The 21,742-nt window shown below is 42.6% G+C and overlaps 1 protein-coding gene and 1 long non-coding RNA gene across 2 annotated transcripts; one reads left to right on the top strand and one right to left on the bottom strand.

The window, feature by feature from the left end:
- Positions 1-6,550: 6,550 nt before the first annotated feature.
- On the top strand, positions 6,551-10,072 carry LOC105087829 (uncharacterized). The gene is made up of 4 exons (XR_837042.3): positions 6,551-6,832; positions 7,007-7,194; positions 8,673-8,815; positions 9,754-10,072. It is a non-coding gene; the product is annotated as an uncharacterized LOC105087829 (long non-coding RNA).
- A 2,227-nt stretch (positions 10,073-12,299) lies between these two features.
- Positions 12,300-14,323, bottom strand: LOC105087892 (protein WFDC11). The gene is made up of 3 exons (XM_010978674.3): positions 14,146-14,323; positions 12,844-12,985; positions 12,300-12,329 (listed from the first exon to the last, which is right to left on the bottom strand). The coding sequence occupies exons 1-3, from the start codon at positions 14,244-14,246 to the stop codon at positions 12,300-12,302; spliced, it is 273 nt and encodes a 90-aa protein (XP_010976976.1). The 5' UTR covers positions 14,247-14,323.
- Positions 14,324-21,742: the final 7,419 nt, after the last annotated feature.

The following is a 21,742-nucleotide window of genomic DNA, read 5'->3' as shown; positions in this document are numbered from 1 at the left end:
AGTATGAAGTGAAACAACTCTAAGTCTGAATTTCCCAACAATTTTTTTCACTCTAATTAACTCCTATATGATGCCAGCACATTTTATTGTTTAAGCATACTTAATTTTTTCTATTATTTTTTATTTATCTTTTTTAAATTGAAGTATAGTCAACGTGAAGTATAGTTACAATGTGTCAATGCTCAGTTGACACTCAGTCTACACAATCCAAACCCCTTGTGTATGCATCTGTGTGGCTGGTGGAGCGGCAGTGCTGTCTGTATGTCCACATTTTTCTAACCCCTTTGGTGTCCTTCCACTTCTCTGTGTCAGTTACTCTTTTGCTAAGATTGACCAAGCAGTATCTCTCCTTTCTGCCTCTCATGATCCAGGTTTGGCAGACGAAGGCATGGATGAGATACGATCTCAAAATAGGATACCCAAGAAGACACCTTTTTTCTTCCCTGGTTCTTCCTTTAAAGGTCCCTAACCTTTTATTCTTCTCTACTTCTTTGTTAGAAATAATTACTTTCACTCTAAAGAGCTCCAAGCCCCTAAAGGTCAAGACAAAGCCTCACTCAGGAAGGATGTTTACCTAAATTCCTGAAACATTGTCCCTTTTCATTACTCTGGGCTTTCGGGTACTAACCAGTTCTATTAAGATTTAGTCCCTCGCCTGAACTTGGTCTTTGCTATTTCACATTCCCGAGCCTTTCCTCGGGCTCTAAGGTGACAGGTGTGACTCACCTATCCGGTTAAACTGACTCATCCATCTAAGTGGGAATATCTTGTCCCCTGGGCTGGGAAGAGGCACAAGGCTTAATATACAGCAGGTACTCCTCATCCAGGAGGAGTTATATGTTTTGAATGATCTTCAAGATACTGATGACAAATGCTGGAAATTCAGATATAATTTAGGGAAACAATAGGGGCAGGAAAGCCTGTCTTGTGTTACCTGAAATCTCAGGATATGAGGAATGTTACCCAGGTAAAACTGCCAGGCGGACAAAACTCACCTGGCAGGAATAAGAGGACACTTGGGATGGCAGAAGGAGGAATCATTCTGGAAGCAGGAGTAGCCACCCTGAGGGCAGGAATGCTTTCTCTGATGACAAGAGATCCAGCTTCTTGTTCCCTGGGACAGAGTGATATGGAGAACAGGGTCTTGGATCTTACTTAAGGAGTCTGCATTTGCATAAATAGGCAGGGCAGAGTCTTCCGTGTGTCCACCAAATCCTTTTTTTCTGTTCTTATTGGACATTCAGCTAGGCTATATTTCTTAGTCTTCTTTGCAAGTAGGTAGGACCAATGACTACATTATGGCAAATAGGATGTGGAGAGAAATAATAAACTCCACTTCCAGGCCTGGCCCTTAAAAACCTTCTATACAAGTCTCCATGTACCTTTCTTCTTCCATCTGCTATCTGGATTCAGAGGAGGCCCTGGGAGATAGTGGAGCTGTAGATGGAAGGAGCCAGGGTCCTTGACTCAATGCATGGGTGGCTATTCACTGAAACGTATTGTGAATAAGGATATACTCTCATCATGCTAATCCCATGAGTTGTTTTTTTTTTTTAATAAATCTTTGTATTTTTTGCTACAGCCATTAGCATACCTAAAACATAAGTCTAACCAGAAGGCGGAGTTGGGTGCCTGTGCCCATGGTGGGATGGGAACACCTGTGTGGGCTACTGGGAATTGTAATGGGAGAAATGAAGTCACAGGGATGAAGGGCCAAAAAATACAGAGCCCTCAGGTTGGTGGATCAGTTTATTTGGCAAAGACTTGAGCCTTCTCGGGATAGAGAGGTCAAGGCGCAAACAGAGAGGTCTCAGCTGGAGCAACTGGGTATCCCAACAGAGATCCGGCAGCACTCTTCTAAGACCACAGACTCAACCTCCAGCCCACGCTAGTGGTGGGTCAGCTAGAATCTAGGGTTTTAGCATGAATTTAAAGGGTTCTCTGGAAGAGAAAATTTAAGTGGTTAAAAGTCAGGGAACCCTGGCGGGGCATCCATTCCCAAACTTAAGAGAACCCTTAGCCCCAGTTAATAGGAACAGAAATTCTTCCTGCAAGATCAGGATTTACCACTTTTAAGCAATTTCTTCTGAGAGGTTTGCCAACTGAGCAGACAGGTAGAGACCAGGTCTCCTTGGACCCAGCTGAGATAAGGGGCCAGTGGGGAGGCCAGAATAAGGAGGCAATAACTGGGGCCTTGGACAAGGGAGGGATGAACCAACTGATGCATGATGTTTAGGGGGAACTGAATGAAAGTGAAAAAAAAATGTGGAGGCCCCCATGCTGGTAACTTGGCTTATTTTGCAGCGAGTGGCAGCCTAGGTGTGGAGGTAGGAGGGTGCCTATTTCTTTGACCAGGATTTGGGCGATTACGTCTTCTGTTCTAGGTCATAGCTTCTAAATGAGGATGAGGAGGAATGAGGAACCATACGCAGGCCCAACCTCCCCACCCCAACCAACTCACTCATTGTCCAAGCAGATGTCTCCACAGAAGGTCCAGCAGCATGTATGATTTGGAAAGGAACATGCTTGTAATTTAGTGCATCTTTTTACACAATACTTTAATGATGGAGGCTGTATCCAGCACTGCTCAGTATCTCTTAGTTCAGCTGGAATTGAGATGGTAGAAGTTGGCAATGTCCATCTACCCGCAACTTGGAGGAGAAACCCTCCTCAAGCTGAAAAATCCCTGAGTTCTCTAGCCTGAGCTCTCAGCCACAAAGTCTTTCTCTGCTTTTCAAGGGAATCCCTTCTGTGAATTCTAGCCAGTGGCTTTTCACTGAAGACCATCCTTATATGATGTGAGTTCCCTCTCTCCACATGGGTTTTCTCCAAATTCCCTAAAGCTAGGACCTAGGACAACCTCATCATGTATGACACTGCCTCACCAAGTCTCTTCCCATATAACTTTAGATTTCAGGGCCTACAAGATTCTTTAGCTCCAAAGTCCACACCCAATTTTCTGATTGGAAAACTGAGCCATGGAAGAATAGGAACCTACTTTTCCCTCTCTCCATTCACCTCCATGATGATACCACCTAAGCACTCAGCCTCTCCCCAGATTCCATGTCCTTCACTGGCCCAGAACCCTCCCTTGAGGCCCCTTCATTATCGCATTGTCTTATCATATGACCCCAAACTTTGACTCGTAAGGACCCTTTATTTGTCTTTTCCATTTTTTCAGATTCTGAAAGATTCTTCCCCTCAAACTAAATGAATGTGTTAAATACTACCCTTTTGATATTCAACGAAGGCTCACTCAGATCAGGCACAGAGATTCTGAAATTATGGGTTCAGAGGGAAGCTCTGGGTTGGTGTTTCCTCTACCCAAGGTGGTCTGACATTGGCAAATATTTCCTGCTAGCCTACGGAATGTGGGCAAAAGCAACCCTCCCTTTCCATAGTGGGTATACACTATTGCTTTCTGAGCTGGGAGAGGAAACTTAAAGAGACACCAGATCGGGAACATCCAACCTGACCTTTCTTGGATGTCTCTGCTTTATGGATGGTTCTGGTTCTTTAAAGGGTGATCCTAGAAATGGGGGCCCTGAATCGGTTATGCCAGGCAACCCAGGCCTGGGCTGAGCACCCTCCTCCCTTACCACACCACCTACAGAAGGGTCTGTGCCCGAGGCCTCCCAGCACAGCCGGGAGCATCAGAAGCCCATAGATGAGCACGATGTGTAGGAGAGCCCAGCGCTTCATGGTAGTTTCTACGTGTGTTTGGGTTAAGTTTTTGCAGAAGGCAGGTCTTCCCAATGCTGCTGGAGGCAGAATAGGAATTAAGGAGAATAGGGTAGGGCAGAAAGAGACAGTGCTTGTGAATACTGCGTTATTCTTCCTCCTACTTTTCCTTTCTACCCGCTGGCACCTAACAACACATCAAGCTAGCCATTGGCTTCCCCGGCTTCTTCCCCACCTCACACTAGGATCCCTTCCTTTACAAAATTCTTTCTTTTAAAAACACATTGCTTTTTCTGATCAAAAAGCAATAAATCTTCAGGTTGCATCATTAAAAAAAAATCCAAAGAGGAGACAGATAAGCATTAGTAATTCCACTATCCAGAGATAACCAGCAGATGTGCATACTTCTATGTTGTAATCATTATTTTTATGAATTGGAATAATAGAACACGTGAAGTGCCCTGATTTTTTATTTTAGAACATAGGTAACAGGATGCTATAATGGAAGTTTCTGTCGAGACCTGAAGACAAGGAGTACCAGAGTGATTCCAGAGGGAGTGGATGAGACAGATTACTCAGCAGGACTTGAGAAAAGTTGTCGACCAACAACTTCAGAAGACTTTTAAAACTTTCACCTCCATAGACACTCCAAAGTTGAAGGAGTCATAAGAGAGGACTTTGAAGGAGATCTTGGGCAAAAGCTTTGCCCGGGGAGGCAGAGATGCTGTCTTCCATTTCCAAGTCGGGAGATACCACTCTGCGGCTACTACTCAGAGCTTACTGTGTGTCCCCAGAAGTTTCTGGGGGCACCGTAGACTTGTGTTTGAGAAGACTCTTAAGGGTGTGGAATTGGGCTAGAGTGACCTGGAGTAGCAGAGAAGAGGGCTACAGTTTGAGAATTATCTCAGTCGTAAATGGCCTGATGCCATTTTGTGTCTCCAATGAATCCTGAAAGCCCCCCATGAAGGAGAACCCAAAGCACAAGGCCAGTTTATGATAATAGCTACTGTGTAAGAACTTCCCCATCCTCTCTTATTGGTCCTTCCTCCTCTACTACCCAGGAGGAAACAATGAAGCAGAAGAAAGATGAAATAGCCTGCTGACAACTGGCGATTGAGGGGTGAGGGGAGCTGGGGCATGGGAGGAGGAACCTTAATTACCCTAGAGAAGTCCGGGCCCTCTCTGCTGCCTTCCCCTCCTGAAACCAAACAGGAAGACAAATAAAAGAGCCCAAGAAAGGGTAAAATTCTGATATTATGAATCACATAGTAACAAGGTAGAGAATTGTCTCTCTCCCTGAAAGTCTTTATGTGTTCAAAAGTTTTCAGTCCAGCAGAAGAGACTCCTCTACACAGTCCAATATGGTAGCCACTAGGCACATGCGACTGTTAAAATTAGTTAACTTAAAGTTCAAGATAAGCAAGAGGGATTTACTGTACAGCACAGGGAATTACACTCAATATCTTGTAATAACCTATAATGGAATATAATCTGCAAAAAAACCTATTCTGTACCCCTGAAACCAACACAGTGTTATAAATCAACTATACTTTAATGAAAATATTAAAAAGTTTAGTTTCCATTTATTTCAAGCATTCAATATTCACATGTAGCTATTGGCTATCCTATTGGACAGGCCAGACATAGAATATTTCCATCATCACAGAAAATTCCACTGAACAGCTCTCCTCTAAAATGAATCACACAGAATCTCTTTGCTCAAAAGCAAGTGTAGCACCAGAGATAATTTAAAAGGTACAGAATTTTTTCAAAGGGATGTTTGAAAACTCATTCTCCTCTCAGAAGATGTGCAATTTGGAAGTTGGAAAAATGCAAGTTTTAGGCATGTCAGTCACTAGATACATTGACCTTGAGGCAAACTGGATTTAGGAGACTTTGAGGAGAAACAAGAGTAAGAGACGGAGATTATGGGGAGAAAGAAAAGGAGGAGAGAAGCCCTTAAAATGTAGAAGATCAGATATTTGGTGGGGGTGGGGATTCCCTCTTGGATGCTTATGTCTGGTCTCCAACCTTCTCTAGTCAGAACCGACATCCTTACCAGCTTGCTTCAGCCAGGCTTGGTGAAGGAAATTTGCTAAGTTAATGTATTGAGACTCATTGACCGATGGGCAATGTTTATACCAAAGGATACAACTTAATTGGTGAAGCTCCAAGCCAAAGGAGAACTGTCTTTGAGCGCAGTGGGCTTCCAGATATCCTGGAAATCACTCACACTTCTTGCGCAGGAAAGCCAGCCAGCAGCGGTAGGAGTCAGTCCTGGAGCCTGGCTCAGAGTGTTCTTCTGATACCCTGCAGGCAGCAGCACATAGCAAGACAGAAGTTTAACTCAGGCGATACTCTGCTCTCCACTTACAGGTGGGAGTATGAGGTAACCGGGGGAAGGCGGGCATGGGCCCAGATGGGCCTCTGGATTCCTGACACCTGCCTTTTGCACAAAGAAGGAGGAAGACTGGCACTCAGGGACAGAAACACAATAAATCCAAAGCAATGGGTTCTATGAAGTTGTTTATTTGTATTTAAAAATAGCACTCTAGGCCCAAGTTTTCCAGAGCCTGGAGATCTATTCATCTAAAAGGCCTCACTCTTAGTCCGGTTTCAGAGATTCTGACTTGCCCCTAAAGGGTGTTCAGGATCCTGGGGATGCCCCACCCCCTTCTTTGCACACTTCTGGTGTCCTAAATGATCCTAGGAAAGAAAAACCTCATCGTGCCCAGGCTGGGTACCACTCACGTACAGAGTTCTGGGTGAATTCTTTGGCCATCCTGAGACAGGGTGTGGGACAATGAAGAGGTCGCCAGGCATCACAAAGACATGGAACAACTGCCCCTCTCTCCCAAATTCAGGATCCTGGGCTTTCCAGATGATAAGGAGAGAGTAGGGGATTTAGAGTCAGGAATGCTGGTATCTCTTTTTTGGGGAACGCTGATATCTTTTACCCCTTTTTACCTATGACACTTCAGACAATTCATGCCATCTCTCTCTCTGTTTTCTTATTTGAGAAACAGGCAATAATCCTTACCTCATGGGAATAATATTGACACCACCTGGGCAGGGAACTCATCCAATCAAGCCACAAGTAACAGCTCACGCCTCAAGATCCCCACCCCGACCTGCCTCTGGAGGTGTCTGAGTTGAGTGTCTGCAGTAACAGGCTGACAGCTCTTTTATCTGGTCTCTTCTTGGGGAGGTGGGGGGACAGGGGGTGTGGCCTGGAACAGGGGACAGAAGAGGAGAAAAACAAAGTTCAAAGCCCTAGAACTTAATAGTGATTTTTGGTTGTGGCCAATCCTTAATTTCCACCCAGGAACGTACCCGTCACATCACAGACCTTCCTTTGATACTCACCCGGCCAGAAGTCCTGGACTTTCTTTGATGTGACCAGTATCTCCTGCTAAGCTAGGAGGGACATTGTGTACCTGGGTTGCAGCTCTGGCCACCCTCAGCAGACCCAAGTCTAGAGTCGTTATCTGATGCACCCGCGTTCATCGACAGGTAAGGAGCAGAGGACAGTCTTTATTTTCCTTTGACTTGTTGTGTGTGCTATTTAAGTTCCCACCCTTCCCTGTATGGATTCTCCTCTGCTAATTAACGCATAGCATTGTCTCCCACCAAATGCCCTATGGCTTTATGTGGATAAAAAGAGACTGAATAAGAAAACCCTTAGAAAAGATTAGATGACCACTTTAGAAAAGATAGATTTGAGGTGATCAAACCTAGCACTGAGATCTTGGCACAGGTTTGTTGAGTTGAGAGGTTGGGGGATTTGTTCACAAATATCGGAGACGGGCGTTATACCGGGCACACACACACATGATTTGGGGCTCATTAGAAAAAAGAAGAATCATGCAGGCAAGGGCCAGGGGCCAGGGACTCCCAAGTAATAGACCTCCACCTCCCAAGCCCTGGTGACAGGAGTGTTCCATACAGCCACAGGAGATGTCCATGTATGAGTGATTTCCCCCAGGATATGTTGGGTGCACCGAGCAGTGGAGAATATATGCCAAGATTCTGGGGACTTGGCTGAGGAGGGTGAACCAGTGCAGAGACAAAAGGCAGAATTTGGGGACTTGGATACGAAGATGTGGGAGCAAACTGGAGGGAAATTTGATGGGGACTGCAAATGGTGCCCAACCTAAAATGATTGAATTATGCATTCCCAAGACATCGGTATGCATATAACCTATATATATAATATCTATATGTGTGTACATATAGAGAGGGAGAAAGATGTAGATAGCTAGAGAGACGGATACAGATATGGATAGAGGTACAGATATTTCCTCTCACAGTCCTTGACTTCTGGGGATAGCTCTGTGTGTGTGTGTGTATACATACTTAAATTATCTACTTACTTTTTCAGCCACAAATTCCACCTCTCTTTAATCTAAAAAAATCAAGGATTTATGAATGAAAATGCTCGCAAGGATACTGTCTAGGTAATCAGTAATTAGTATACTACAGATGCTTGACAGTAGATATTTAAGTGAGAGCTGTGCAATTTTGAGAAACCCTGTTCTGTGAAATAGTTACATGATTAAATGAGGGTGGACAAGATGCATAACAAAAGGTGAGTGATTCAAAATGTGAGAAAACCAAACATTTTATCTATTAAATATGCAAATAAACCAGGAAGAGAATACAATGAGGTTCATGTTAATTCTATGCAGAGAGATTACCACATTTTTTAATATTATTTTTCTCTTTTCCATACCCCTAAATTATTTGGTAATTAGAAAATAGAAATTGATTACATCATTCAGCAAAAATTAAAATTCTGTTTGCAAAAGGAGAGGGTTGGCTATGTAACAGGAGGAGTCATATCTGCAGAAGCCCAGGTCCCACATGAACACGCCACGGTGCAGGGCAGGCAAGGGGAGGAAACAAGGACTCCTTGCTCTGCCCTGGCTTGGCCAGCAGAGACAGGGAGGAGCCCAGGATAACCTCTTCTTTCCTGCTCTGTCCACACGCAGCTCTCCAGGGGAGTCCGGGCCAGACTGAGAGTTCACTACCCTGGTCAGAGCCATGCGAGCCCAGGCTCTGCTGCCCACCCTGCTTCTCTGTGTTCTGCTGCTGCAGGCCCAGGGAGGGCACCGTAACCTGAACAGGAGCCATAGTAGGTGATGGACCAGGGGACGGGGATGGGGAACGGGGAGGAGCAGGCTGCGTCCAGTCTCAGGAGAACCTGGGAATCGGAACCTTTCAGTGCACTGTGCTCCGACCACAGCACTATCAACACGCTGGTTCCTCCCAGACCATGGTCCTCCAGCCCCTTTATCTGGCCCTGGAAACAGTGATGATGATGGAAAGGAAACTGACATCTTTTTATTCTCCATCCCTCAAATCCAGAGACAAATGGTACCTACAGTAGTGAAAGAGACACTGGAGCTGAGAATCAGGAGGGAAAACAAAACAACTCTTCTTTGATTTATGCCCACATGTGGTGGGTGAACATCCAGAGATGTTCACCAGAGTAGGCACAGAATGAAAGGACATTGGGAAAGCAAAGTTGAGGGTACACGAATCAAGTTAAAATTCTCTCAGAGGGCGCAGGACGGTGGCAGTGAAAGGGAAATATATATTGCAAGTGGTATTTTCTGGGAAGGGCCAGGGATGCTGCAGACAGTGACAGTATGAGAGGAGAGAGAGGGTGAGGAGGCACGTTCATCTTCCTCTCCGGTCCCTGCAGATTGTGGAGAGTTGGCAGGATGTCCTAGACTTCATTGGGTTCTCAAGGTGAGGGTGTAGATGGATGTGGGGAGTGGGTGGAATTCACCAAGGCCATGACTGATGGGGGAGACCGGGTCCTGGTGGCAGGGGTATGGAGAGGGTCTGGGAAGTCCAGGCATTGAGGTCTACTGGGGGAGGAGGAGGAATAGGATTTAAGATATTACAGATCACTAGGATTTGGTGAAGGGCAGAGGGCGAGTTCCCTGAAAAGTCCAAAAGTGTTATGAATGGGACCATGTCTGGGGTCTTGGAGGAGGCTCTAAGCTTTAGAGAGGTGTTCTCTAGGGGTCTGGTCCCATTGCCCCCGCTCCTGCTCTGTTTCAGGAGTGCAGGTATCCTCAGAAATCAATGAATGTAAGAAGAGAACCAAAATAGAGATGTGCAAGCGCCCCTGTACACATCACCAGGAGTGCCAAGCAAACAACGTGTGCTGCACCACCTTCTGCGGGAACGTCTGCATGAACATCCTGTGAGTCAGGGAGCAGGCTGGGCTGTGCGTCCTGCTCCCCGAGCCCTCCATCCAGAGACTGTGCCTGTGGCGGAAGCACAAGGACCTCACACCCGGGCACAAGGATGTCAATAGGAATGCCACCCTCCCCACTGTCTGAACTGCTTGTTCCTGTTTAATAAACCACAACAAATGCGCAGGGACCTGCCTGTTTCATTCCCAGTGCTTGGGATCATTGAGCACCTGGCGCAGACCCCAGAGCGCACCCCCCAACCCAGGTCCAGGTCTCTGATCTCTCCCCTTGTCATGCTTCCCTGCTCTCGCTCCCTTCGGCCTCCCTCCAGGCCCCTGCGGGCTCAGCTCCCTTGTTGCTCTGCTCACTGAACCAGTACTCCAAGGGAGAAACTGCTCATGGGTGGCATCTCCCAGTGCCAAGGAGAACATTCCTCATCCTGGAGCCACAAGGGCAAGTTCAAGACCCTGGGGCCCAGGGTGGGAGGCCCCTGAGGAGGACTCTTTTTAAACTTGGTCCACCCCCATCCCACTCTCCTCATCCTCCTTGGGAGTTCGGGTTACTGTCTCTTTCCAGTGAAGGAAATGAATCCCAGGGAAGTTAAGTGGCAGGTCCAAGGCCAAAGGAGAGTGAGAAGTCATGACATGGCCAGAGGAGGATGTTTCCTCTGCCCTCCCTGCTTGCTTACTTCCTCTCCATTACGGTGAGACCATGGACATGGAAGCGAGTGCCTGTGCTCACCCTAGATACCCCCCATCTCCATCATCCACCAGTATGGTCACCCTCATAATGGGGTGGTGCCTTCCTTTAACTCAGTGGTCCCTACCTTTCCCCAGTCCTCTTCTTTACAGTCTCATTCTCTCTCTCTCTCTCTGTTTTTAATCCAGAGGGAAGCCACAAGGTGGAGGAACAGGTAGTTCATGGTGATCAGATCAAACATCCAATAACTGAGGCTGTTCTGGGCCATTATTCCTGGGTATATAATGGTCTCTTTTGTTGTTGTTGATTCAGGTTTTCTTTTTGAAAATCTCTAAAACTCAAACTTTTTCTCTCTTACTGTTTTTACTTTTCGCATTATATTTTTAGTCTTTTGGCTTCTTTCATTCTTTTTCCTCAATGCCTATTATAGTTATTTTAATTTATTCTGTCCTGAATATCTTGTAACAATCTTTCTTTCTAAGGTAACTTGTATCTTTTTCTTTCAATTTTTTACATTCTGTCAACCTCTTATTTCAAGTCTTCCTGATTTTTGTTGTCTACTTATGTGCTGACTTTTAAAATTTCTGACTAAATGTATTTTTTCCATATGTTAAAATGATTGTTTAGAGATATTTAATTAAAGTCGCAGTGCTGTATTACCCTTTTTGCTGACTCAGGGTTGTTCTAGTGGGAGAATTTCTTTTCAGCAGAAATGTTTCAAATTTCATTTTTTGTTTTCTTTAATAGTAGTTTACACTGAAGTTGTTTACTATTTTTCCATTACCTTTGTAACATTTTATTTTAATAGACCAGCAGTAACAGCTCTATGCTCAAATTATTTTTGGCTTTGGCCACTGGAAGCTCTTCAGGTTGGTTCCTTTGTCCCATTATTTGGGGTTTTGGCTTTTCCTTACTTTCTAATCCTAAAAGATGTCCCAGTCTCATCTTGTATTTTCCAAGCCCAGTTCTAGAATCAGTCATTCCTCTACGAAGCTTTGGCCCATGTACTGGAGAATGGTATTTAGAAACCAAGATCTGGGCTCTGTGTGCTTGTTGCTACTGTGCTGTCACTACTTCTAAGCCCTCTTAGCAGGCATATCTAGGAAAGATATGTTTATGTAGCTAATCTGTGTATACACATGTGTCTATAAATATTTCTGCATCTGTCTGTCTCTCTCTATATATATATTAAGCTGAACATGAGTTCATGTTGATATCTCTGACTTTAATCCAGTACCCCAGAGCTCATTCTAGCATTTTCCTTTTGCTTATTTGTAACCCCTCTTCTCTAACAGAAACCTGCCTACAAATTATTTACTTGTTTTTCAATCTTTTATACATGTAAAGTAGTTTTAGAGCCATTTGCCTATACCCTGTGAGAAACAAACTTACCAGAGACCTCTCTGTGAAAAACAGAATGAAAGGCTGCTTGCCAATTGCACACATTAAAATGGCATGAGAGAAATAAACATCTATTCTGTGAAGCCCATGAGTTAGGGTAATCAGATAGGGAAGGAAGAGATGGAAGCAAGAGTTGGAAACTTATGTACACTACAGGATAGGAATATAGAAGGTTGTGATAAGGGCATTCAAAGGTGGTGGAATGGAGTGGGAAAAACCCAAAGACCACTGTTGGCAAATGAGTTTATTTGCCAAGGATTTACTCCTGCCCAACCCTCAATGAGAATAGATGGGTATCCCAGTGGGAGGTTAGGGTTTTAGCAGTCTTTCATTGATTACCTACAAGAGAAAAAGGTGAGATGCTTAGAGGCTATGGAAGTCTGAAAAACAAGAATTCATTCCCAAGCTTAATATTACTCAAACTCACTAGAACAGAAATACTTCATATAACAACAGGCATTGTCCACTTCTGACAAGGGGGAGTATTGGGTCATTGAACAAAGAAATGTAGAGATTTGGGTCCTGGCTGAGCTAAAAGGGCTCAAGGAAAAGTCTGACTATGGAAGTAATGGCTAGCAATCTGGACCAAAAAATAGGAAAAGAGCAAATTGTTGAAAAATACAATAAAGACAGCACAGGCATTTGTTGTACAATGAAAGAAGTAAGGTGCCCCCAAGCTGGTATCTTGGTCTATTTGCCAGTGAATTGCCTTCCAGGTTTAGGGGACATTGTCTTCTGCTACTTTTGTGCCTAGGATTTGGGGTACCCCAGTCCTCTGTTTAGGGATACAGCATCTGAGAAGAAGGTGAGAATCAGTGAAGACACACACTCAAGCACACATCTCCGAACTCACTGCATTTTCCCAGCAGATGTTTCCACAGTAGGTCCAGCAGCACGTGTGATTTCTTTCTATGCACTTAAAGGTTCTGGTACACTTCTTGGCACATTCATGGATCTTTGGCTCTCCCCAGCACTCTGCAAGTAACATTTCCTCCCTGCAATTGAGACGAGATGGTAAGAAGCTGACAGGGGCCCTTCATAAGCTTAATAGCTCCTCCTAGAATCCCAGCCCCAAGTCCCCACCAAAGTATCTATCTGCCTTCTATGAAAAATTCCCTTCCTAAGCCTCCTTACTGAGTTTTCACTGACCCCGTCACATCTTCACTGATCTCTTTGCCTTCACTGCCCCCCAAGTCCTACAGTGTTGCAGGCCTCTGGGTCCTCTTTGAGCATCCTAGAGACAGGGCTCTGTATGCTCCCAGCATTCATGTGCCCTCCTATGAAGTTTACGTTTTTATAATGGGAGATCTCAGAGCCTGAGATATCCTCTAGCCTCATTATCACACCTATTTCATAGTGCGGGAAGCTAGACCAGGGTGAGTAAGAAATGGATTCCCTCCCCTTGTCTTCCACTCATTGCTGACCCTACCTTTAATAACTCAGTCTCTCTCCAAATTCTTATCTCTCTCACCTTATTTTCTTGGCCCCCTCCATTGATTCCATTTTCTCATTATATGGCCCCCAACATTGCCCCAGGAAGGACTCACTTCACGTCTCTTGTCTATCTTTTCACATTCTTAAATATCCAACACTTAATTAAGGGTATACATGAAGAAATGGGAGGGAGGGTACAGCACAGTGGTTAGAGTTTATGCTTAGCAGGCACGAGGTCCTGGGTTCAATCCCCAGTACTTCCATTAAAATAACTAACCAAATAAATAAACCTAATTACCTCCCCTCCACCCATTAAAAAAAACCCAAATCAACCAAACAAACAAACAAAAACCAAAAAGAAATGTCCATTTTGCACATAGGTAGGACACAGAGCTTCTGGAAGAATAGGAAAATATGACAGCTCTGTACTGGTGCCCTACCCTCCACCAAAGACAGCGTGACATGGGAAAATATTAGATCCTTATAACTTACGGACTGTATCTAAAAGCTAACAGATACTCATTGCTACTTTCAAGGTTAGAAGAAAAAGCATTAAAGGGAATTTCTTGGATCTCTGTGTATAGAAAATTATCTGATTCTCCAAAAGGTGATCCAGAGAAGGTGGATCCTGAGTCAGATGTGCAGGCATGAGACCCCTTCATTTGTCCAGAAACAAGCACAGCCTCATCACCCCTTTTGCTCCCCAGCCCAGCCGCATCACCCGTGGGTATGTTTTTCCTTCATTCCTCCCAGCACAGACAGGAGCACGGTACACACGAGCATTATGAGGAGAGGTGTCCAGAGCTTCATGATGCTGACCATACACGTTTGAATAGATGTTGTCAGGATTTTTTTTTCTTTCCCAGTTGCTGCTAGAGATCAAAAGACATAAATAAAGAGAGTTGTGAAGCAAGAGGAAATTCTTATGGAATTTCTTTACACTTGGTCTTCTAATTATTCTTCCTTGCCCTCCATCCACCCAACAACATGCACACACCAAAGCTGGATGTTGACTTCACTAAAAGGTATCTCTCCATCTCATGCTGTATGCCTTCCTTTTGCAGGAAGAAAATTTTTTGAATGTATTTCTTCCCTTGATTAAAAAGTAATTCAAAAAATAAATTAAAAAATTTCTGCTGTATAGCACAGGGAACTATGTTCAATATCTTGTAACAACCTTTAATGAAAATGAATGTATGTATATGCATGACTGGGACATTGTGCTGTACACCAGAAATTGACACATTGTAACTGATGGTACTTCAATTAAAAAATAATAAATTAATTTTTTAAAGTAATTCAAATTCAGATTACAAAATTGTTTAAATTACTCTTTCTTTGAGGTAACCTTGGGTTATAACATTATATAAGTTTCACGTGTACAACATCATATTTTGACTTCCATATACACTACAGCATGCTCGCCACCAAAAGCTTAGTTTCCGTCTGTCACCATACAAAATTCTTAAGGCATAAAAACTACAAAGCAGGCAATGAAGTACTTTTAGTAACCCCACTATATGGGTGTAGTTATTTTGTCTTCTATAGGTGCAGATATATGGAAATCAATTGTTTTTATAAAATTGAAATCATTAGGCTTACTGTTGTATATCACGACATTTTATTTAAAAATTTGTAACATGATATTAAAATAAAAGTAGCCAAGACCTTTGGATAGATCCTAAAGTGAGCTTGTGACAGACCAACTTGTAGGACTTTTTCAAAAGAGAAAGAAAGATGGCCCCAAAGTGGTTAAATGACCCTTAATATCCTCACTTGTTTTAAAGGTGAAAAATGGTCAAGGATTTAACATATTTGAGGGAGGAGATTTTTTAGCAGATTTTCTTTAAAGAATACTGAGCTCTCTTAATTCCAAGTCACTGGAAAGGCTTCAAGGAGACCTCCCATGGAGCTCCCTATGTGCCCCTACGTGATTGTGGAGACACAGGAGGCGAGTGTCTAAGTCACATCCAAGAACACAAAAGGGAAGGAGACTCTCTGAAGTGACCTACAGCCACAAGAGAGGGGCTACCGGCTGCACGATAGAATTTGATAGGGCAAAGGATGCAGGAAAGAGCCGATGTGGGTTTGTGCCAGATTCATTCCAGACAGGCTGCTTGGAAAAGCTATGGAAACTCAACAGAAGAAAGTAGAAAGTGAGTGGCCAAGGAAAGATGTCACAATAAACCAGCCAGAAAGGAGATGGATTCGGCCAGATCAAGAGAACCACAGGTGAGAAACTTCCATCAGTGGGATTGGGGGAGACTCAACTTATGAAACCACGGCAGAGTCAACTTTAAGCAATATCAAGCCCAGAAAGTACAAAGTTCAAAGCTACAACACTGTCTGCCAAAAAGAGCTATCCTGACCCCTTTGTCTTGTCTCCCTCCTCCACCTGCAAAGTGGCACATAGCCACCTGCAGGAGAGGAAAGAGCAAGGAAATCGACCATTCTCTTCCCCAACTGCAGGTTTCTGGGTGCGGAGGAAGCCACAATTTAAATTCAAGCCTAGCGTTTTGACTATTATATGGGTTTTGACTTTTTTTTTCTAAATTTATTATATTCTATCAATTAATAATATAAAATATTGTTATCTAAATTTAGGCAGTGACTAAAAAAGTCAAGTTCTATAACCAAGCCCTCATACAGAGTCAGGGAAAGAATTAGCTCTTTTGAATAAATTTAAATGAGACAAAGGACTAGCCTTTCAACATATTAACAGTAACTCTCCCCATGAATATTTCCCCAACATACTAGTTACACATATCATTATTTCCCCATGGATCATAAGACATCTGATTACTCTTCCTTAGAGGGGAAAAATGTCTTTGGAAACCTCCTTGCAACTAAAATGTGATTAAATCCATTATTAGCTTCAGAGCACAAATTTGTAGATCTAGAGGTCCTAGGCAAAGATACTACCTATTTCAAACCCTAGGTAGGGTTGTTGCCAGTTTTTCCTCCATTAAGACTGGTTTATTCTACCAACAGTCTACACATGTGGTCTTAACCATAAGAGGGAAACTCTCTCCCACTTGCTACCATACTGAAGACAGTGAACAAAACATGGGCACTGGAGTCAGAGAGACCTGGGCTTGAAACCAACCCCAACACATCTAGCTTAATATTAGCTATGTGATTGGTCAATCACCTAACTTCTCAAAACCTCAGTTTCCCTACCTATAATATGGGGTGACAGTAGCTTCATAGCAAATGTTGACTATATAACACACTGGCACACAGAAGGTGCAAAATAAATGTTGGTTATTATTATTATTGTTATGATGATGATGATGATGATGATGATGCCCAGACTCTCTTTTCCTCTCCAAAGGTGTGAAAGTTATTGAATTTTTAAAACAATTTTATTGAAATGTAGTTGATTTACAATGTTAGTTTCAGGTGTATAGCAAAGTGATTCAGTTACACACATACATACACATGTATTTTTTCTTTTCAAATCTTTTCCATTATCTGTTATTACAAGAAATAGAATATAGTTCCCTGTGCTATACAGTAGGTCCTTGTTGTTTATCTATTTTTTATATAATAATATGTGTCTGTTAACCCCCAAACCCTAATTTATCCCTCCCCGCCCTTTCCCCTTTTGTAACCATAGTTTGTTTTCTACATCCGTGAGTCTGTTTTTGGTTTATAAGTAGAATTTGTATCACTTTTTTAAGATTTCACATATAAGTGATATCATATGATACTTGTCTTTGTCTGATTTAATTCACTCAATATCATAACCTCTAGGTTCAAATTTTATTTAATTTTATTAACTTTGTTGTGGTCTTTTTAAATTTTTTAAACTATTTAACCTATTTGGAATTAATTCTGGTGAGTGGATGAGGTTCTATCCTTCATTCATCTGTCTTAAATTTATTTGTCCTGCAAAGATTTATATTAAGTGACTACTATAAGCCAGGCACCTTTCTAAGTACCAAGAATATAGTCCTGAACAAAGCTGGCAAAACCCCTGCCCTCATAAAGCTTAATCCTAGTAGAGGGTTCCGACAATAAACAAGATACATAAAAGAAATGCGTAACAACAGACGGTGCTCAATGTGCAGGAGAGAAAATAAGAGGAGGTCCCAGCCCCTGGAACACAGAATATGCCAAATAAGTTCTGGCTATTATTTTAGGCTATTATTTTATTTTATTATTATTTTATCATGGTAGTGAGATTTGGGATTCTGAAAGAAGAGGTTAAGTACCATTCAAAAAAATTCCCAGCCCTTTGCCCACTCCTCTCTCACTCCCAACCTGGTGCTTCAGGCTCCTGAAGCCAAAAAGAAAGGAAGCTACAAGAAGCAAAATCAAAGGAGAAGTCTGGTTATCGTGAATTAAACAGTCACAATGGAGAAATTGTCTCTTTCCCTGCCAATAACCAAGTTTCCATCAAAGTCTTTATTCTCGCTTCAACACTTTCAACCAAGCAAAAGAAAACCCACATGCATCGGTTAAAATTCTCTCAAATGTTCAAAAGCAGGCGTGACACCCTGAGACATTTTAATATTTGCAAAACTCTCTAGCTTGTTCTCCTCTTGGTTTATGTAAAAGATTATAAAATAGGAAAACAAAATTTGAGGCATGTGGACCATTAGATGGGTTGCCTTTAACTTTTAAAAAACTATTATTTGGAAATAATTTCAAAGTTACAAGAGTAAGAACAGTACAAAGGGCAGCTGTATACCATTTGCTCAGATCCACCTATGTTAGGAACTGACCCCTAATTATTGCTTCCTCTCTCTTTCACATATATATATATACATATTTTCTAAACCATTTGACAGTAAGTATTATATATCATGGTCCTTAGTAAGGAATAATACTTCAGTGAGTATTAACAATAGGGACATTCTCTTATATGATCACAATACAACTATCAACTTCATTAAGTTTAACATTTATAAAATATACTTTTATCTAATCAACCACGAGTTTCCCATTTTATAAATTCACCCAGTAATGCCCTTTGTCTTTTATGACATTGAAACTTTTGAAGAACACAGCCAATTTTTTGTTCTAAATAAACATTCATTATCTGGGGTTTGTCTGAAATTTCTTCATGATTAGACTCAGGTCAGGCATTCTCAGTGGGAATACTCTGTAGGCAACACACAGTGTCCTCGGGGTATCACTTGTAAAATGGACCCGGTGTCCATCCGCGTCATTTTTCTCTGTTTCAGTTTCTCCATTCGAACAACAAGGACAATCATCTCTTTTATAGAGGGATGGTGTTGGCATGATTTGGAAGTATGATCTGGACAGGGAAGTCACCCTATCAAGCCATAGATGAAAGCATTTTTCAGGCTTGCACTTCCAGCCCCAGGACTCTGACCTCCACCTACCTTGGAAGATGTCAAAGTTGGAAGTGCCGGTTATTTGTTTGGTGACCCTTCTTCCTGGTCTCTAGGGACCGCAGAGCCTCTGCACAGGGGCAAGCTGATGAGCAGAAGTGAGTTTAAAGACTCAAAATGTAATCACGATTCTGGTTGTGGCAGATCTGTGGGTTCTGCCCCAAGCCATAAGTTGGGTACACACAGAATATTATCACTGAATTCCTATGCAAGGAGTACTTTCTTTTTTGCTTTTTGCTGCAGTTAATACAGGCAGAAGCAGAACACTGTAGAACTGCAGGAGCCTCCCCTCCCCCAGCACACGCAATTCCTGGGTATCTGGGTTCCCCTCCCCCAGCACACATATTTCTTGGGTGTCTGGGTGACTGTGGAGGTGGGGGGATCTGTAGGGCTATTTTTCTCTAACATTTGTGTGATGACTTTTGTAAGGTCCCATCTATCTCTATATTAATTTCTCCATTGCTAGCATCAGCCTAACACTACATTATCACCAGTGCCTTGTGGTTTTTGAGCTGATGAAATGAGAGGGCTCTGCCAAGGGAGCTTAGAAAGGCCATTTGAGGAGATTTAAAACACAACTTAACCTGGGTTCAAATCCAACTCCCACTTACTTTGGGCGAGTCACTAACCCTCCCTGGGTGTCAATTCTTCTTTTGCAAAGTGGGGATATAACAGTACTTCCCTCAGAGGGTTGTTGTGAGGGTTCCATGAATGATTATTTGTTAAGCACTTAGAGCTAATGTCTGGCATACAAGCAGTACTATAAGATTTATTAAATAAACAAATGAAACATTTACCCAGTGAAGCGTCAAGCATCACCCAGTTTAATACCAAATTCACTATGTGTCAGATATTTAACATGTATTAACTAATATTCTCAATGACCCTATGAGTTTCATACTAGTCTAATTCCTATTTTACAGATGCAGAAACTGAGGCACAGAGGAGTTAAGCAACTTTCCCAAGGCCACACAGCTAGTAAATGCCAGGTACAGGATTTAAAAGAAGTGAATCTAGAGCCATGTGAGCCAGACGGTGCAGCCCCCAGATCTCTTGGGACTGGGAGCCATGATGCTCCTTGGACCCATTTCCCATCACCAACATCACTCTCTCCACTTGCCTTTATAACACTAGCAAGGAGCACAATGGGAAGAGGAAGTCCAGGGGCCAAGCCGACTGTGGATACCTCTGTGTGAGTTCTGATTGAGTCTCGGTGTGTTCCCAGAGTTGCGTGGCTAGAATGGGAAGGATGGGGAGCAAGAGGGAAGCAAAGTTTTATGGATTGCCTGAACATCTTCTTCTCTGGGTCTGTTTCCTGGCCTCTTCCCACTTTACAACAAATCCTTGGCTTCAACCTCTTCACGGGGCCCCTCATCACTTCATCCCATACACTTCTCTCTATAGAAAAAGATGGCTTCTTTCCAGAGTATCATTTGTTGCTTTTGTGCTATTAAAAGAGCAAGCCATAGATTAGTGCATAACTCTTGCAAATCTATGCAAATGACAAAGAAATGTAAAATTTTTAATTTTGTCACACTATGCTAACATTTTTGTGTATATCCATATATTATATATACACACATATTTGTGTATATACATATATAAGTATGTATTACATATATATGACTAAAAAGCTGTAAGGCAAATAAAAAACAAAAAATGACAGACGTAAGCCCCTCCTTATCATTAATTACTTTAAATATAAACAGATTAAACTCTCCAATCAAAACATAGAGATTGGCAGAATAGATTTAAAAAAAACACATGATCTAATCATTTGCTGTCTATAAGAGATTCACTTTAGATCCAAAAACACAAACAGATTGAAGGTGAAAGGGTGGGAAAAGATGTTCCATGCAAATAGAAACCAAAAGAGAGCAGGGGTAGCTATACTAATAGCAGACAAAATAGAGCCTAAATCAAAAAAGGTTACAAGAGACAAAGAAGGACACTCTGTATTAATAAAAGGTTCAATACAGCACGAAGCTGTAACGATTATAAACTTTTATGTACCTAGTAATCATCAAAATATATGAAGCAAAAACTGACAGAATTGAGGTGAGAAATAGAGACAGTTCTACAATAATAACTGGAGACTTCAATCCCCCACTCTCAGTAACAGTTAGAACAACTAGGCAGGAGGTAAGTTAGAAAATAGAGGACTTAAGTAACACAGTAAAACAGCAAGATCCAACAGACACGTACACATCACCCAACCCAACGATAACAGCACACACATTCTTCTCAAGGGCACATGGGACATTTTCTATAAGAGACCATATTTTAAACCGCAAATTAAGTCTCAATGGAACGGGAACCGCAAATTAAGTCTCAACTTTCAAACCATCCTGGACCTGTTGCAGAATTTTTTCTTAATCTGGATTCCACACAAAACTAGCAGGAAATAGCTAAGAGGGGAATGCCCCAAAGGGGACTTTTGTTGTGTCCAAACTCCAAAGAGCCCCACCAAACGTTGTGTCTTTCTTCATGGTGGGCAGTACAGGGTGCAGCCACTTGTCCCCTGCCTCTGAGGGACTATCCCTATATGTCCCGGACAACTGGATCTCCGGAAATGTCACCGATCTAACAAGTCCTGGACTAGTAGCAGGCGTATCTCCCACCCTCTGGCACGCATGTGGTTAAGCACCTAGGCTACCTGCTAATTCCACTCTCTAGGGCCAGTGAGCATAACGTAATAAACGTGATGAACGAGCATGATGTTCTCTGGGGTAGCAAGTGATCAAAGCCTCTTCAGACTATTAAGTCAAAGAACCAAAGAGAAGACTTAGTCCTGAGGGAAGGCAGTGCAGGTACATTGCTAGATCTATACACACGAGAAAGCTACTTCTGATTATCTTGGTTGATAGGAATAGGAAGGAAAATACTTGTTAGGAGCAGGTCTGGAGCTTGAGAAAAGAACAAATCATGCAAAAGCCACAGCAACCATGAGGCTAT

This window comes from Camelus dromedarius, chromosome 18 (assembly GCF_036321535.1).
Source record: "Camelus dromedarius isolate mCamDro1 chromosome 18, mCamDro1.pat, whole genome shotgun sequence".
Taxonomy (NCBI): Eukaryota; Metazoa; Chordata; class Mammalia; order Artiodactyla; family Camelidae; genus Camelus; species Camelus dromedarius.
This window is presented reverse-complemented; position numbering and strand designations above follow the sequence as displayed.

Coding starts and splice junctions, on each gene's coding strand:
- LOC105087892 (XM_010978674.3), bottom strand. CDS start 14,246: ATGGTCAGCATCATGAAGCTCTGGACACCTCTCCTCATAATGCTCGTG. Junction 12,986..14,145: donor AAGGAAAAACATACCCACGG/GTGATGCGGCTG, acceptor TCTCAATTGCAG/GGAGGAAATGTTACTTGCAG. Junction 12,330..12,843: donor ACATCTGCTGGGAAAATGCA/GTGAGTTCGGAG, acceptor TTTCTCTTGTAG/GTAATCAATGAAAGACTGCT.